General features: G+C 36.4%; 1 protein-coding gene across 1 annotated transcript; it reads right to left on the reverse strand.

The window, feature by feature from the left end:
* Window positions 1–9,139: 9,139 nt before the first annotated feature.
* Window positions 9,140–17,170, reverse strand: LOC113088508 (immunoglobulin-like and fibronectin type III domain-containing protein 1). The gene is made up of 20 exons (XM_026255773.1): window positions 17,075–17,170; window positions 16,870–16,969; window positions 16,705–16,746; window positions 16,542–16,590; window positions 16,203–16,383; window positions 15,809–15,922; window positions 15,550–15,712; window positions 14,672–14,944; window positions 14,016–14,160; window positions 13,683–13,726; window positions 13,163–13,290; window positions 12,897–13,038; window positions 12,511–12,804; window positions 11,572–11,751; window positions 11,321–11,449; window positions 10,849–11,157; window positions 10,505–10,590; window positions 10,218–10,410; window positions 9,628–9,924; window positions 9,140–9,521 (listed from the first exon to the last, which is right to left on the reverse strand). The coding sequence occupies exons 2-20, from the start codon at window positions 16,967–16,969 to the stop codon at window positions 9,172–9,174; spliced, it is 3,219 nt and encodes a 1,072-aa protein (XP_026111558.1). The 5' UTR covers window positions 17,075–17,170; the 3' UTR covers window positions 9,140–9,171.
* Window positions 17,171–17,600: the final 430 nt, after the last annotated feature.

Raw genomic sequence — 17,600 nt, forward strand, 5'->3', positions numbered from 1 at the left:
ATTTTTGTCTCAAGCATTAAATGGAGATCAACACATATCACTGCGGCATGCGATGTTGACATGTTCTGAGTGATCTCTGGACTTGCTGAGTTGAAACACTTTCTTTGAAACATAGGTCAGAAAACAAATGAGATGTTTTCCAAGGGAACACTTTAAGCGAGGTCGAAATGTCATCATTTAAAGATTTTCTCTCATGTGCACAGTGCACAAAAAAAAAAAAAAAAAAAAAAGATTTTTCGAGGTTGTAAATTTACATAAGAGAACATTTCTACTTAAATATTCTTTTTGATTAAATGTGTTACTGGTTCTTTGTAATTATTTGTTGAATTCAATAATTGTTCCAAAAAAAAAAAAATAATAATAATAATAATTCTCAGTGTAGAACGCAGTCAAAAATTTCACAGAAATTCTCAAATAAAATTAAAAAATGTAAAAATATATTATGTTGTGGGTAAACTTTATTTTAGGAATTATTTTTTTTTTTTTTTTGACAAACACAAAATGATGACAAGGAACTAGCTATTCATCATTGATTTTTATAATAAACCTCTCAAATTCCTGTTATTCCTTTAAAACATTTGGTTACATAAAACATTGATCTACTGCTGTAGTTCAGTTTCAATAATCTTATATGTTAAACTACAGTAGTACCCTAAATGGCCTTTAACCTCTCAGGAATATCTAATAAAGATATATTAGGATTTTGATTTATGCATCTTAAGTAATCTGAAATGACCTGGTGTACATGTGTGTGACATTATAGGCTTCCACAGACTGGCCTTTTTTAGGCTTGTACCAGGTTACATAGTCACTTGATAGGTAACATGTCACATATAAACAAGAACATTTCATCGTAAATGTCATGATGTTCTGATGAATAACTAGACACCTTGTACATTTCCTCGACAGTGGAACATTTTTTTTTTTTTTTTGAGGTGTCCTTAACAAAAACACATGTTGAAAGACAGTGACAGCTCTCAAAAATCTCAAAATTCTTCCCCAAATTAAAAAGCTCTGGCATTATGAAGTGAATATTGTATTTATGTTGTAGCAAGTGAATAATGTTAATCTTAATAAAGTGTTAATCTTTGGTTGGTCAAATATACGTGGTCAGACATTTGGCCCCTGACTCCTGCTCTTTTCTTGGCTTAGGAAGCGTGATTTAAAGTGAGCCTGTGCTACATTCACTGAGATCAGATGTCTGATGCAAAGTGGGGTTCGTTTTTATGGGCCATGCTGACCTCCAAGCATGCTAATGTTAAATCCGGACACCTGCCACACATGTTCTTGGCTTTGGCAGGAACATTAAAGCTTTTAAAGCAAAGCATACTGTATAGAGATCAAGCACTGAAGGTACAAAAACACTTAACAATGGCTGTGATCCAAAACGTGAGCTGACTACGTAGGCTGTTTCAAAAGCATCATTATGGTGCCAAGAATACCTTTTGTTTGGCAAAATTCTAAGGCAGCCTTGCATGGACAATCCCATGATGCATTGCAGTAAGCTCAGTAAAAAAAGAAAAAGAAAAAACATCTTTTGAAGATAAAGGACAAAGCAGTTAAATCAAATTAAATATGGACTGGTTTACTCAATATTGTGTTTATGGTTATTAACATGGCAACACTTTATTAAAATTGTAAGTCGGATCTCCTATGCATGTTGTGGGAAGTGCTATTTGTACAATGCTGCCAAAAAAAGAGCGATCCAAAACAGTCTTTTGAGGTTCTATTTCAGTTTAAGATGCTGCCTTAAGAGACAGCAAACCAGCTCACTGAGTTTGGGAACTCAGCCAACATGTCTCAGCTGATTGTGTGAGGATCAAATAGAACTAAAAATGTAAAATGCTTTGGAGAATGACTTTCAACTCCAAAATGAGTCAGTTTGGATCCTCTTAGCAACTGAATGCCCTGTCTTTTTTTCTTGATGATACAGAAACATTGTTTTTATTTATTTTTTTATTAAACTTAAGTCATTTAGCAAGGACATCTACAACTGCAGCAAGTACAATTTGCATAACAGTCTTTGGCAGCTAATAGGATTTTTATTAGAAGATTATAAATCTTTATAATTTAATAATAAGGGTTATCAACTGGATTAAACATTTTATTGAATTGATTGCATTATTGCATGCTGATTAATTATTACCATTAACCAAATATATAAGTTTTTGCCACAAACAATAAGAAGACATTACTGTGGCAGATAAAAAAATATTAAGCAGACATTGCAGAAAGTGATATTTCAAAATTATTGCAAATTATTGAGCTATCCACTTTATGTTTGTATATTTAATTGTGCTAAATTAATTAATTCATTCAATTAATTCTAATAGTGTTTACTTAGTCATTTAATGATTATTTAAACGTACTGACCTTTTGTGTTTCACATAAACGTACGTCACTAAATAACGACCATTTGAGGAGATTATAGGATACAAAATGAATGAGAACGTACTAGAGCATGTGGAGGAAAATGTTTTGGAGCTTAGTGAAAGGTTAAATACACATCCAGGTGTCTCAGAGAGATGACATACATCTGTGTTTTGTCTGAACAGTACAGCGTGAGTCATATCAGAGCTAACAAATCTTTGACACACAAACGGTTGATTAAGATAAACAAACCCAGCGTCAGCAAAATAAAATTGATCTGCTACTGTGCAAATCCACTTTGTACACAAAGTAATACATTTTACTCCACCATGTTTGTTTTTACATGAGATGATGTTAAAGAAGTTAACTTGCAGGCTGATGACTGAAAATGCAAATGGTAAAGCTTAAACTGTATTTTTGAGAGTTTAAAGACCAAAGCAGATTAAGATATTGACCAGCTGTCAAAAGCATAATTATTTTCCACTATGTCCAGGGCAACAGTAGATTGGCAATTAACTTACCAAGAGCCAAGTGAACTCCTCTATCTAAGCTCTGCTTAATAGTCTGGTACGGTGTCTCCAAAAGCTAATAAAATCATTAAAGGAATTTAATATCAATGTCCCTCTATCACAATCTTAACTACCCAGTAGCTGCCAAGAAGAGCATTCAAGCTTGGTGACGTGGTTCCCCCTAGAGGGGGAGGTAATTATTCAATTTAAATTTTAATTTTATCTTGTGGTAATTGAAGAAGACACATTCATATTTACCTGAGTGACAGCAAAATTAAATATTTCATGCTTAGATAACTAAAAAAGCCAATGACAAATAACCGTGACTCGTAAGTAACCCTCCTAAGCAAAAACATGATACCAATTAATGTTGTTGTTGTTTTTTGTTCTTGAAATAAAAGACTGTCTGGGACAGTTACGCAAACCTTTTTATGTCTTTCTATTCTTTTATGCTCACAGACCAGAAGATACCAGAGATAACATAACTACAGTAGGCTACATCAGCGGTTCCCAATTCCAGTCAATGTTCCGAACCCGGAGGCAATGAACACGGTGTAGGGATCGTATAGATCGGAACACAGTTCATTCACATAGCTCATTTAGTGAGACATGCAAAATATGTGCGCGAGGACTGGAATTGGGAATCGCTGGGCTATAGCCCATTGTGTCATTCCCCAGTGAAAAAACTTTAAATGTACTACAATGCCGGGAAGGAAGACCAAGTTGTTTATGTTTGTCTGCCATTCTTGCTCTGTCTACACAACGTGCATTAACACGCTGATGTATGCCATCAGCCTGAACAGGGTGCACTGAGGTATGCTGATACATACGCTAACAGGCAAGTAGGAAAGCCATTTAAAACGCTCGCTTTAATTGGACTTACATTGCTTGGTCTTACGCCTTCCACAGAATATATAAACACAGATAAATACATTTAGACCACTTAATAAAATGATTGTTTTAGGGATGTGAAAAGACTTTGAACCAGCATAACAAAAAATGTTTCTGAAGACAATCACCTATTGCACCTTTAAATGTTCTGAATTTTGATTACAATTACTTTTGACGTAATTTCTTTACTGTATAGATTAGAACAATTCTTTATAGAACAATAGTGGATTAACACCATCATTTAACATTTAATGTGAAAATGTATGTTTTGTTTTTGTTGTTGTTTTTTTATTTAACCTACCTATAAATACTTTCCTCATAAATAATTTATGCATTTTATAAGTAATACAACACTTTTTAGAGAAAGTAATTACAGTAAACTACACTGAAAATGATTAATTGAATTTACTAAATAGTTTTAAGGTAAATGGTTGCAATAAATTTATCTGAGCCACATTTAAATACATTTAGCTGAGTAACTTTCAACAAATGTGTTTATTTAAATCTAGCTAAAATAAATTGATAGCAACCACTTACCTTAAAAATGTAGTAAATCAATTAATCATTTTCGCTGCCGAAGAGCTAAACAGCTTATTTTTAGATAGATGCAGCTAAAATTTTGGTGAAAAATTCCTTCGTATTAACATGATTCATTGCACCAATTTTGTTGTCTCTATTGTCACAGTCCATAATTATAGAAGTGATGTCAGGTGTTTGAATGAAGTTAAATCACTTCTGTGCTGTAACATGGAATGTTGTTTATGAAAAATATATTTATTATGGATTTGGTTTGCTCATTTGCTACATCAAACAATGACTCAGGGATGAGTCAACAGTGATTAAAATAAAGTGTAAACTGTTTCCAGACATGGCAGGGTGGTATAGATGTTTTTCTTCAAACCAGCAATCTTTAATCGCATCCTTCAATCACAGACGACTCGCTTTAACCAGTCGGTGGTTTCAGAACAGCGGGGTTAGCCAATGTTTCGTGCCCTTCAAGGTCATTGCCGACAGACTCTTCCTTTAAGTTTGTTTTTAACTGCCACTTTGGAGTCTCTCAGTGCCGGCAATTATAATGGCTGACATCCAAAAGGTTCATTTTATAATTTCATGGGAAGGAAGAGGTGCAATAAGTTCTTCTTTAAGTACCTGCAATAAATCAGATTTGCCGATGTCCAAGTTTCAGCAGAGTAGATTATGGTTTACATTTGGATGTAGCATATCAATCACTGCAGAAAATCCGATATATTCATTTCATTAAGCTGCCCGGAAGATGCCAAGCACCGGGTTCATGAGAGGACATGTGGGATTGGCTGCAAACTCCTCCCAGTGAAACTGAATATATTTTATTCTTACCACAGGCTAGAGGCTATGAGAAATAATGACAAGTGTTTTTAAGGTCCCCAGAAAGAACACCAATACATTCTGACCGCTGTCAGGCGGGGATGAACATCGCTTTTGATAAAGGACACCTTGGGGCCCAAAACGGAGTCCTCAGGATGATAAGAGATTTTTGCACATCTATATGTGGTGTGATGCGCAGCACAAGGGATAAGAATACAGAAACGACCTGGAAATTGAAATATATGAGAGACAGCTTTTTTAAATCTTTTGTGCTCTATACTGATAAAACGGTGAGAAAAATATCTACAAACCAGAATATATAGAAATAAATGGACAGAATAGGGGGATTGTAAATAGATTTTCTAGATTATAGATCTTCTGCTATTGATTAAAATGTCAAGCCTGTTTGCATAATACAACATTCCCCAAATCCTCATAGAGAAGTAATAGATTTCTGTTAGCTGGTGTATTAAATCGTATTTATATATTTATATATATTTATATATTCCTTGAGAATATGAGGATAAATTATGTTTCTCTAAATAGGAATATGACCATACATTTAATGTAACTTATTTAGAGCTCAAAAAGGGAACTCTCTCTAGAATCCATTTCATAAACACAAGCTGAGGATTCCGACTGGCTTATTAATAAATTATATTATGGCAGCCGTGAAAACTGCGACACCTATTATGCAAATAAGAACTGACCTCTCTACGGTGAGTGGTCTAAATTAGTCATTTCCAAAATAAAGAGGCAAGCAGTCTGAGGCTCTGATGTTGTGTATTATTCAGTTATACATTTTGGGAAATTATTCATTTGTGTCTCACGTTCTGGAAATAGAATTTAATTAATAAAGCAAACTACAAATCGACAAAACACATCTGCAGTTAAAGAGTATTATAGTACTTCCAAATCTGGTAATTTGTTCTAAACTAGGAACAGGCTAAGATCCGTTCTAAAGTTCAAGCTGAAGTATTATAGCTGAACCCTTGACCATGGTAGTTAACCCTATATGTTGCCTTAAGAAGTCTCAGGTTAATGTCAAATCACCTCATTACAGCAAGGTTCAAAATCCATGTCATTGCTAAAAACTGCTCAGCAGAAATTATTTTTATGCCATTGCTGTTGTAGTTGTTACTGTTTTTGCTTTGGTAATAATTCTAGATTTTTATTACACTGCTCTATTAAATAATCAACTTTGATTAACCAATTATATTTCTGTATCCATGCTGAATAAAAGCATTAATTTCATTTTTTTTTAAATATAATAGTGTATAGTTACAAAAGATTCATATTTAGAATAAGTTATTAAAAAAACAAATGTGTGTGTGTATATTATATATATATATTAATATACCTTAATATATATTCACCAGTACTCGAAGACGATAGACTGGATGACCACAACAGTAATACAAACTTAAAAAAAACAAAAAAAAACAACAGAGCACAGAACATAGGGGTGAGCTTAAATGAGGCAACTAATGAGGGCAACGCAGGTGCAGGAGGTCAACTGATAAAGAACTAAACAAGATAATGACCTGATGAACTGAACTAGGACAGGAACAAAACCAAATAAGGGCAAATAGGAATAGGAAACACAAAAGACAACACTCAAGTCCATAACTGTGAAATATAACAGTGAACAGTATAATTGTCCCTACATGACTATCATTTTGCAGTCTCTTCCTTCTTACATTAATAATTTCTTACTCACATTAATAATTTAAACTCAGTTCTATTTTAATGTTCGTTTATTTATATATTTGGTAAGTAGCCATATAATTATGGAGATAATGTACAGATAGCCTATCATTATACTTCAGTCAACCCCTCTGGGTGATTATGAAAACTGACTGCACATTTTCCCTTACAAGTTTTACAATAATACAAATTTTAGGAAATGTTCATACTCTTTAATTCTTGAATGCATAATACAAACTAACTTTTTACCATGGTTAAGTTAGAATTCCTATGTGTTTTAAATACTTTATTTTGTTAATAACACACAAGTTTTGCAGACAGTTCACATCATGTTTTTAACCAGGCAAACAACTCTAAGCATCCATAAAGCGCACTTGAGTTAATTACTTTTACTTTGCGCAGTTAACTGTCTAGTTTAGCTTTGGTCAGTCCTCTGATCTATTGACTACACTTATCTGTTATGTGTTGTTTATCCATTTACAAATTATAGCCAGAATCCACATGGCAAAATTAATCTGTCCTGCAATTATTTAGAAAAATTATTTCCATTTGTTTTAAATAAACACTTGAATATGTACATACTGTGCACACGTAGTTGGAAGGACAGATATTTTAGGAAAGGTAACATAAGTTTAAGTGCTTAGTCAAGCCTAGTATGTCTTTGAAAGCATTCATTGCCCCGTCAAGCTCCAGGCAATACTTTCATTTGACATAAAAGCACTAGATTGTGTATACTTTCTTCCCGTTGCCTGTTGACAGATTTTCACGTATACATGTATGCGCTCTTAGAGGTCTTCAAACTATAAGCGGCCCCTCCCTGTCTGCAGAGGCACTGCCATCTGTCCACTTGACTCAGTCCCTCTCTGACCCCAGTACATGCTAACCCAGACATTATATGCATTTCCCATTTACTACCAGCATGCACTTTCGTCCCTGTAGGGGAAAGTTAATAATGGAAAGCTATAAAGCGAGAACCGAGGCCAGGTCTTAGAAAAATAAAACACTTTTATGCCTTTTTTTTGTTATTATTTATGTCTTGCATTTGGTGACATTTATTTGAAAATGCCTCAGAGTAACATATTTTGTACTGATTTTGGAAATGCTTTTACCTTTTGGGAGATTTCAACAATCTTCACTGGCTGGAGAGATTTTTTATGATCATGGTTTACGGCCAACTTCAAATATTTACAGGGAAAGTTATTGCACAGCACTGACATTTGCAAGCATGTTTACTAGCTATTAAGATCAAATGTTACTTGTTTTCACATTTAAGTGTTTATAACCTTTGCCCTGGTGGGGTCATGTACAACATAATTGTATACGATCAATTTGAAGACAAATATTTGTCACAAATATGGCTTTATACAGTTTTATCAAAAGTAAATATGTGGCAATAGGTACATTTAATTCACTCCTTTTTATTAGTGATGTCAGTCAATGATGGCAAATCAATTGACAAAGCAAGTAGCATTAATGCTTTGAAACAAACAAAATACTGTACTTGACTTAAAACTAAGTCAAACATCTGCAGCTGACATTAATAAATGTAAATCCCAAGCTCAATTATGTTTACATTTATAAACTGAAGATGAGTCAGAGGAGTCTTCCAGATGTCACACAGATATTTCACTCTGAAAAATGAAAAAGCAGACATTAAATTATAGCTTAAGGATACAATAATTATAATACTTTTCCCAACAAGCAGAATGTTTAACAATAATATAATAATAATAATAATTTTTTATATATATATTTTTCTGTATTTTTTTATTCTTTGTGGTTTTTAGAAATATTAAGCAGCATTTTTTTCATCCTTGATAATAAGGAAGGTTACTTGAGCAGCAAATCAGCACATTAGAATGATTTCTGAAGAATCGTGACACTGAAGACTGCCATAATAGCTGGTGAAAAGTAGGCTTTGCTCCACATTAATAAATTACATTTGAAAAGATATTCAAATAGAAACCAGTTACTGTAAATTCTAATAAAATTTTACAATTTTACAATTTTATTTTTGATCAAATAAAGGCAGTTAAGCAAAAGAGACTACTTTTAAAAATGTTGTTTTACCGAACAAATTTTTGAACAACAGTGTATACAGTACATATTTATTTAATTTACGTTCATGCACAAATGTATTTATTAAATTTATGCATTTAGCAGACGCTTTTATCCAAAGCCACTTACAGTGCATTCAGGCTATCAATTTTTACCTATCATGTGTTCCCGGGGAATCGAACCCCCAACCTTGCGCTTGATATTGCAATGCTCTACCAATTGAGCTACAGGAACACTATATGATATATTATATATTATATATTTAAACTACAATAAAACTACAGCTAGTGTTTCAGACATACTCTGACAACATACCTAAGATTGTCAGCTGTGTGCTACACTGAGCACTGCCTAAAGAGTTTTCTGCCACTACGCTGTATTCTCCGTTGTCTTTGGCACCGACTCTCAAGATGAGCATGGAGCACACTCCACAGGTGTTAGTGATGTAGTAGTTGGTGTCAGTGTTGAGGCTGACGTTGTTGCGGTACCAGGTGACATGAGGTATGGGGTTGCCTCTCACTGCACAGCTCATGTAGCACTCGTATTTCTCCGGGGTAGTGTGCATCTTCAGGGGAACCGTGAAAATGGGAGCAGAGTCAAAGTTGCAAGGTTTGGATGGGGCTAAGTTGAGGCTGAACTTTTCTGCAGGAGATAAGAAAGCGTGCTAAATGGAACAAAGAATTTCAAGGAGCAGATTTTATATTATTTATCGAGAGTGGACCGAGAGGTAAAGTACCAGTCAGCTCACCTTTCTTCCTTACAACGCCCCATGTCAGGGACTCAGATGGTTCTGAGAGACCTATGTCATTTTTTGCATACACACGGAAGTTATATTCCCTTCCTGGCATGATGTTGACTGCTGTGAAGTTGTTGTTGAACAAGCGGTCAGCGACTGCTTGCCAGGTGCGTTTGATGGAGTCCCGTTTCATCACCATATAGTACAAGTGATTGTCTCGTTTCTCATCAGGAGATGGTTCCCAAGAAACAGTCAATGTGCCAGGGACATTTTCTTCCAGCTCCACTGAGCCAGGTGGCTTTGGATCATCTGCAAAACATGCCAGGTATCAACACAATCCATAATTTCCATCAATATAATCTTAGAGATTTTGCCAAGGATGTGTTCTTTGATAAACAAGTTTTTAGGCCTGGAACAGATAATAACAACCACGTGAAATGGTTGAATAGTTGCTGAAGAAGACTGCACAAAGTCTAACCCTAAAATCGGAGTGGTTGATATTGTTCCAGGATGAACAAGATTGTTTATCTGGAGACACATTCTGTGTGCAAAATTGCAGTGAGCAAATTATATTTCAGGCTTGATGTGCTTGGCTCTCTCACCCGTCACTCTGATCTCAACACTGAACGTCTCCTGACCCACTATGTTCTTGACTATGATGGTGTAGATCCCGCTGTCAGAACGCTCGGCACTTGGAATCAGGAGCTGGGACATCCCATCTGTATTGCTCACAGTTACACGTTTGGACACTGGTATTCCATCTTTCAGCCAGATTATAGTTGGCATTGGGGATGCCTGGATATGAGAGTAAACATTTTATTACACTCAGTAGATAAGACATCTGAGGATGGAAAAAATGCCACCATTTCGTTCTATAGCATTTGAATACCTCAAAATTTATGTTGACCCGAGCTGAATTTTCTGCTCTTACAACCATAAAGCTCTTCATTTTGTGATTGGTGAAATTCGGCCTTACTGAAAAAGAGATTTGAGGAGTAGTAAATTAATGGAAATGTAAAAATAATGTTAACAAATACTTGCAACTACGCAGTAAGTCAAAAGTTTGTTTTATCATTGCTAGTTAAAAGCCTTAGAATTGCTTTGGGTAAAAGACTTTGAAAATGTATGTACGTTAAATGTAAAAAAAAAATCAAAGAAATGTACAACCAGTGAGGTCTGAGTGGTAGTGTACAAATTATATATATATATATATATATATAAATCATATTATACCAGGTGGCGGCATGGCAATGATGTAGTTGTCCAGATCTCGGGGTTCCCCATCACCTCCTTCATTGGTTGCAACCACTCGGACCCAGTACATAGCCATAGACTTGAGGCCAAGAATTGTATAAGAAGTTGCAATGAGCGGGTTTGAGTTGCAGCGACCCCATTCTGTGTTCTCAGCTGGCCTTAATTCCACAAAATAACCTTTAGCTTCATCCTGGACACCTTCTTCCTCCTTCGGTTTTGTCCAATGCAAAGACAAAGAGGTATGGGTGGAATCTGTGACTTTCAGGTCAACGACTTTACCAGGGGGTTCTGAAATCCCAAATTGAAGCACAAAAAGGTCAAGGAAGGTAGTTCAGTTGTAGAATTATATATTTTTTCTTGTTCCTTTGTGCCTTATTCCAGCAGATTTTCTATAATAAAAATGGTTATAAAATGTGTTAATTTCATAAATATTTGAGTGTTGTTGACTTACTTTTTGGATCTCTGGCTATCACAAATTCAGAGGGTGTGCTTGGTTCTCCAGCACCAGAAAAGTTGATGGCTGACACACGGAATTCATATTCCATTCCTTCAATAACATCTTTCACATCATACTGTTTGCCTTGGAGAAGACAATGAGTGAAATAAGCGTAAAGCAAAAGCCTAGCATGTTTTAAAGAACTAACTAAATGGAAGTTCAAAAAGTATATTAGAACTATGAGATCTATGAAACATAAAGACAACCTTTAATTGGCTCATCAGGGGGGTTCACTTGACCCCATATGTTGCTGCCCCGTTTGCGTTTCTCCATATTGTAGCCAACAATGTTGGACCCACCAGTGTTGGTGGGAGATGACCATGCCAAAGTGATGCAGTTCTTAAAGGCACTGACCACTTTGGGTGTAGATGGTGGTCCAGGATATGCTGAAACAAATTAGTCCTTTATATGTAACAGCTCCTATGATCATGAATGTTTGCTGACATTTTCAGTGTCATTGTGATGCTATTTAAGATCTAAACACATGTAAGCTCACCTTTGGTGCCAGCCTGGATGTCATTTGTCTCAAAAACATCACTGATACCCTCTGCAGTCACGGCCCTGATGCGATAGCAGTACCTCCTCCCATGGTCCACATCAGAGTCATTGTAATGCGGCTCTCCAGGGATATTTCCAATCTTCATCCAGGTGTTACGTCCAATCTGGTTACGCTCAATATAGTAGTTTTTTATAGGAGAACCACCATCGTCCTTTGGGGATCTCCACTTGAACTCCACACAAGATGCTGAGGCTTCTAATACTTCAACAGGACCCATTGGGTTGGTGGGTTTATCTGAATTACAAGAAAGAAATGAACCCTGATGAAGACCTGCTTGACCTGATACGCGTTAAGGTGTCCTTTATATATATAGCCCTGTCTTAGAATGAAGGCTATTTATTTTGCTTACTATGTGAGTGCCTGGATGTGGATTTGTGTGTGTGTGTGTTTTGCAACAGGATCCACCTACTGTATCATTTATTACAATAAATAAATATTGGGATCTTGATGGATTTTGTATGAGGTGGTGTATACCAATGTCTTATGGATTATGATTGGATTATATTTGTAAATTCCACTGGGAACAGGTTATATACATTTCTCTTTACTATTACATATGAATGTTACATGGCTTTTCATGTACAACCTAGAACGATGAGTCTTGAAAGGGCTTCAATGGTTCCAAACTCATTTTTGAGCTTCAGCTTTATTTCTCCACTGTCTTTGCGTTGACATTTCACAAGTAGAAGGCTACTGTGACTATCTGACTTCTCAATCCTGATGTGATTATCCTCAAGCATCTCTTCACCCTCATTGTACCACTGCACTTTCATTGGCTCACGGCCTACAAAGTCCATTTTGAAAGTTGCTTTTTGGCCAACCTTGATTATCACAGGCTCTGAGAATTTGGCCAAGTCATCTTGATTCATCCTTGGTGGGTCTGAAACAGAATACACAAGAGAGTTTCCTTTTTCAAGTTTCTCACTTGCCAGAAAAGGCAACTCTGTATTTTGTACATATAATGCTTATTACCTTCCACGACCAACATCGCCTCAGTTTTACGTCCAGCTGCCTCAAAGCGGAACTTTCCACTGTCATCCTCTGTACAGTTTGATACAATCAGTTTATGGACTGCTCCATCTTTGATGAACTTTAGTTCATCTGTGGCTGTTATCTATACAGATATTTCAACAGAATCATTACTTACTAAAATCTCTGTTCTCCATGAATAATATTTATTTATTTGGGTATTGTTAATTATTACACTGGGACTTTGAGCATCGAAAACCTGTGCTTACCTCTTTTCCATCTTTATACCAAATGCCATCACACACATTTTCACTGCTGAGTTTGCACACCATTTCAGCTGACTGACCAATGATGGCGTGAACATCTGAAAGTCCACTGGTGAAGTGAACTCCTGGATCTGAACAACAGGTACATTGACCACAGTTTAAAGGTTATACTAAACTTCCACTTATATCATTAGGAAAAATTATGCATTGGCAAGACCTTCCAAAAATAAGGTTGGGTGGGGGGATGGGGTGTTAAGTTTGTTTTATATGCAGTTTTCTGCTGATGCAGTTGGTACACTGTCCTTAAATATTCTGAAAGTGGTTCCAGGCCAGCATTATTATTCAGCATGAAAAATGCTGCACGGCTAAGTAAGTCTCAAGCAAATAACTAAAAAAACGTAACAGCATGACTATTAAAGCCTTAACAACTTAAAGCTACTGATGTATGTAAACTGTTTTTTTTTTTTTTTCGTAGTCAAAAGAATCAGCTAATGCAAATGGTAAATCAGTACAGTAATCCTACCAATAATGGTGTCTGGGACCAAGGGCCCAGTTCTCACTCTCTTCCTTGGCTCCTCACTGGGTGCCTCTGTTGGTGGAGGAGCAGATTCCTTTGATTCTGGTTGTTCCTCCTCTGCCTCTGGCTCAGGTTCTGGCTCTTCTGCTTTGCCTTCAGAGTCTGTCTTGGTTTCTGGTTTAGGCTTGAGTTTGGGTTTAGGTTTAGGTTTAGCCTTTGGTTTCGGCGGTTTCAGGGGCAGCATTTCCTTCATCTGCTGGTTTTTCTTCTTCTGCTGGTTTTTCTTCTTCTACTGGTTTCTCTTCTTCATTGGCAGCAGCCTTTTCAGCCTGAATCTGCTTCAGCTGCTCCATCCTCTCCTCGCGCTCCTTCTGGAGCTTCTCCTGCTGTTCTGCTGCGATCCTGATCAGGTCTGCGCCTCCACCTCCTGCTTGAGTGGTTTTGCGTGCACCCTTCTTGCCCCTCTGGTTCGGATCTGGGTCAGCTGTTCCAAGGGCAGACCAACATAGGAGGTGTTAATATTCTGGCCACTGAGTGGAAAACTTGCTGGATGTCTACATAACACTGCACACGTACATTCTGCTCTCAATGATATGATGGATAGAAATGGCCATTTGAACAATGCAATTAGTTTTCTTTTTTGCTCCTTATTCATTTAGAATTAAAACATTTTATTGAAATGGTCAATTTTGTGGTTTCAGATTGAATTACTTATTAGTGCTTGTCAGGTCTGTCCATACTGAAACTGTGTAATTGCAGCAATCAATGTTCATTTAATTATTCATTCATTATAACAAAAGATTCTAATTTTGAACATGTTAATCAAATCTGCTCTGAATCAATGAGGTGATCATTTAAATGTGTCAATTGCAATGATATCTATCAGTTTATGAATAATTCTCACATGGCTTTACTGTATGTGAGAGGATCAGCATATTTTAACATGTTTATCAATTGATCTATTAAATGTGGGTGATGTCCGATATTAATCTTACCCTCCACTATCAGCCAGGCGTTACAAGACTTCATTCCAGCCACAGCTGCGTAGATGCCTTTGTCCACTTGCATACAGTCCTTCACCACCAGTCTATGGATTAACATGTCCTCAGAGACAGAGATGTCATACTTTTCACCCTGTTCCAGGGCGACGTTCTTGCCTAGCCAGGAGATCTTAGGGAGCGGAGCAGATAGGACACACTCAAACACGGCATCCTCTCTTTCCACAGCCTTCACTTCCTGAATCTTTACCAAGAAGTCTACCGCTGGAACTGTGAAGGTAGAGACAGTAACAAAAGCATGATTTAACTTAAAACTGTACTTTATGTGAAAACATATAAATGAATTGTTAAAGAAATATTTTAATAGCGCTACATAAATTACTATCAAATAGAAGTCAGCACTCCAAATTGTTTTCCTACATTTAAAGACATAATTCGTTCTGAAATGAAAATTCATGTTCACACTTATGTCACTCTCATCTGATTGCATTCATTTTTTTTTCTCTGTGAAACACAAAAGGAGACATTTTACATGAAAATGCATGCCAAGTACAGAAATTTAAAGTACTGTAGACTTATAATGTTCCCTTTATTTGAATGTTATAATTACTTAAGTTTCAGGTTGTTCTACAAATAAATCATACCTCTTATATTTTACCTTATACTGTATATATCATACATAGTTATCCACTTGAATCCCGTTGTATGGAAATTTAAGGCATTTTCTAAAATATTGTTTCACAAAAGAATTGAAATTCCTTAACATACTGTAATAGAAAAGTATGAGGTTGAGTAAATGCTGACATTTTTGTCTATTTTATAAATTTCATATCATTTAATTGATAGATGTAGCTTTCTATATGCTTAATGCTCACTTTTAAAGTCAGTTGAGAAGACATTGACCCCCTCAATATCGACTTGATACAATCCAGCATCTTCTGCATTCAGACCATGTACGCTAAAGATGAATTTCCTGCCGACTTGACGCAAAGAATGCTTCTCGTCCGTATCAGTGTTAAATGGAACCATAACACCGTCCTGAGACAAACAAAATGCAGAAATGTTTTGTAAATGAATTTCATTTCATTATTTATCTGCAAAATGAAGTAATCAAAAATGTGTCTATTGCTTAACCTTGAGGAGGAAGATTCTGGCATTGGGATCTTTGAGATCCATCTCAAATTCAAATTCGGCACATCCGGGCGTCTTGATTTCAATATGTCTCAGGTTGCTCAGGTGTTCAATGTACTGTTGGAGGAAAAGCAAGTTAAAAATATACTTTCAAAACTTGAAAAGACACCTCAGAGGCTAGATTTACAGAGGAATTTAGCACATGCACTTCTTGAGCAAAAATAGCACAGTAATAGAGACCGCTGAGGTATTTCACACATCACATTCATTTCCAGTGCTAGTGTATTTATATGTTGAAAACTATGACATTTATTATTTAGTTTGATGGATTTGGTTTAAGCCTTAGCAAAAACAGTACATGCAGTAATGATTTTTCACTGTTCATTTAAAAATTCACCTGTGACTGCTGCTCCTCTATTTCTTTTTTCTTCTCGTTCAGTTTCTTCAACATCCAGCGGAAGTCCGTCACCCCGTATTCAGCGCAGATGCGCTCGTAATCTTTCTTATCAGCGCTCAGCAACAGTTCCCAAAATTTCTCATCAACTTCTCCATCTTTCCTCTCCTCCTTTTGTTCAGCTCTGCAAAAGCACAATACACCATGAACACCCCTTCCCAGGACCTCCAGGGTCAGGCTGGACACATGCGGCTGCTTTTGCATTTCAAAAAACAGATAAACAGGCCATTCAGAATGCAAGTTGTGTAAGAACCATCATTGGTATGATCAGCAAGAACTTACCGGGTCCTCAGGGTCCTTTTTAAATCGGCTGCTGCTTTCTCTCGTTGGTCTGAAAATAAATATAGTTGTGCTATTCATCTTTATTCTGCAAGAGAGGTTGTATTTCGAATATTTCGTTGTTTATTGCTTTAGTGATTCACTCAGGACTAGAATGCAAACTGACCTAATCGTGCTTCCTGCATTGCTTTGCTCTTCTTGAACCCAACTGAAAAAAAGAATCGTTTTTTTTTTAGCACAGCCAAGTCAGTTAATTGATTCACTTGTTTTACTTGTACTTTCTGCTTAACACAAATTTCCCAAGTACAACTGGTGGAGGCTTTGTACTGACCTTCAATCACGTTGAGTGTGACTGTGACCATAGCACGTCCATATTCATTATTTGCATAACATTTATATGTATCGGCTTGATCAACGCCAACATTAGGCATCTATTGGGCAACATTGATTATGTTAGAATTAGAAAAAATACATGGATAAGATGAGAATTTAATGAAAAATGAATGCAATTAAACAAGTTGCAGACACTATGGCACCTGTAATTGATGTTCTCCTGAGACTGAATCATATGAAGCAACATATCTTTCAGGATCAGATACATCTCCATTGTTTCGAGCCCATGTCACAGTTGGTGTTGGACTTCCAGTGATGATGGCTTTGAACATGGCAAGCTTTCCTGTGAGGTGGGTTTAACAAAGTCATGTTAGTACTTCTGAAACACAGCCATCATGTCTTTTCTTTGAGCATTACAGATGCTTTGAGCTGCTGTACTGTACAGGTACCTTCCTGAATAGTCAAGGCGATGGGTTTGCGGGAGAAGTCAGGATGACTTTTTCCTGCTGGGATTTCCTCCACGAACTGTGTGATCATTACTCCTGGGACTTTAGATCGCTTCTTAATGGCCACTGAAGAATGAAAAGAGAATTTTAAGAGCTGATACTTCATACGTGAAATCAATGGATTTTGAAAAGGTTCTCAGTGAAGATCTACCTTGCCCAGGAGCATTGGGCTCCGCTTCCTTACTTTTTGAAAATTTCATCTTGGCATGTGGGATTTAGGGAA

Source organism: Carassius auratus, chromosome 6 (assembly GCF_003368295.1).
Source record: "Carassius auratus strain Wakin chromosome 6, ASM336829v1, whole genome shotgun sequence".
In the NCBI taxonomy this organism is placed as follows: Eukaryota; Metazoa; Chordata; class Actinopteri; order Cypriniformes; family Cyprinidae; genus Carassius; species Carassius auratus.

Excerpts from the sequence above, each read along its gene's own strand:
- LOC113088508 (XM_026255773.1), bottom strand. The coding sequence starts at position 16,969 with ATGCCTAATGTTGGCGTTGATCAAGCCGATACATATAAATGTTATGCA. Across the intron at positions 13,291-13,682 it reads GGTCCCAGACACCATTATTG|ATCCAGGAGTTCACTTCACC; the intron begins GTAGGATTACTG and ends CCTGTTGTTCAG. Across the intron at positions 10,411-10,504 it reads GGGTCAACATAAATTTTGAG|GCATCCCCAATGCCAACTAT; the intron begins GTATTCAAATGC and ends TCTCATATCCAG.